The 381-nt window shown below is 52.8% G+C and overlaps 1 protein-coding gene across 1 annotated transcript in view; it reads right to left on the reverse strand.

Moving 5' to 3' along the window:
- LOC119590371 (cystinosin-like) overlaps positions 1-381 on the reverse strand; it is a 9,763-nt gene that overhangs the window by 3,903 nt on the left and 5,479 nt on the right. Inside the window, exon 3 of the mRNA XM_037939041.1 lies at positions 55-300. Within this exon, the coding sequence (XP_037794969.1) occupies positions 55-300 (246 nt within the window). The remainder of the gene's footprint in view (positions 1-54; positions 301-381) is intronic.

A 381-nucleotide genomic window follows, 5' to 3' on the forward strand; every position in this document is an offset into this window, starting at 1 on the left:
TACATCCACAATCCACAACAGTCTCTTCCCTTCAAGCTTAAATTCCTGACTCACTCGACCACCGCCGGGTCAGCCTTCACCCCGAGGACCGTCTTCCCAACGCGACGACTTGCGACTTCGAGCGTGAGGTTCATCGGCAGCGGGTTCTGAGACAGAGCGACTTCGTGTTCCTTCGACGACCTGGCTTCCCCGTCTGAGCCTCCGTCGTGTGAGCAGAGCGTGAAGTCGTCCAGTGGGTTGATGGTCGGGTCGTTGGGGTCGTAAGTAAAGGTGAAGTTGACGCATACCTCCAGTTTCCCGCTGATCATGCAGAAAATAGTTATTCATGTTTATGGTGTTCAGTGACCGTAGTCCAGGGGAATTATAATAACATGCAATGAA

This window comes from Penaeus monodon, chromosome 27, assembly GCF_015228065.2.
Source record: "Penaeus monodon isolate SGIC_2016 chromosome 27, NSTDA_Pmon_1, whole genome shotgun sequence".
In the NCBI taxonomy this organism is placed as follows: Eukaryota; Metazoa; Arthropoda; class Malacostraca; order Decapoda; family Penaeidae; genus Penaeus; species Penaeus monodon.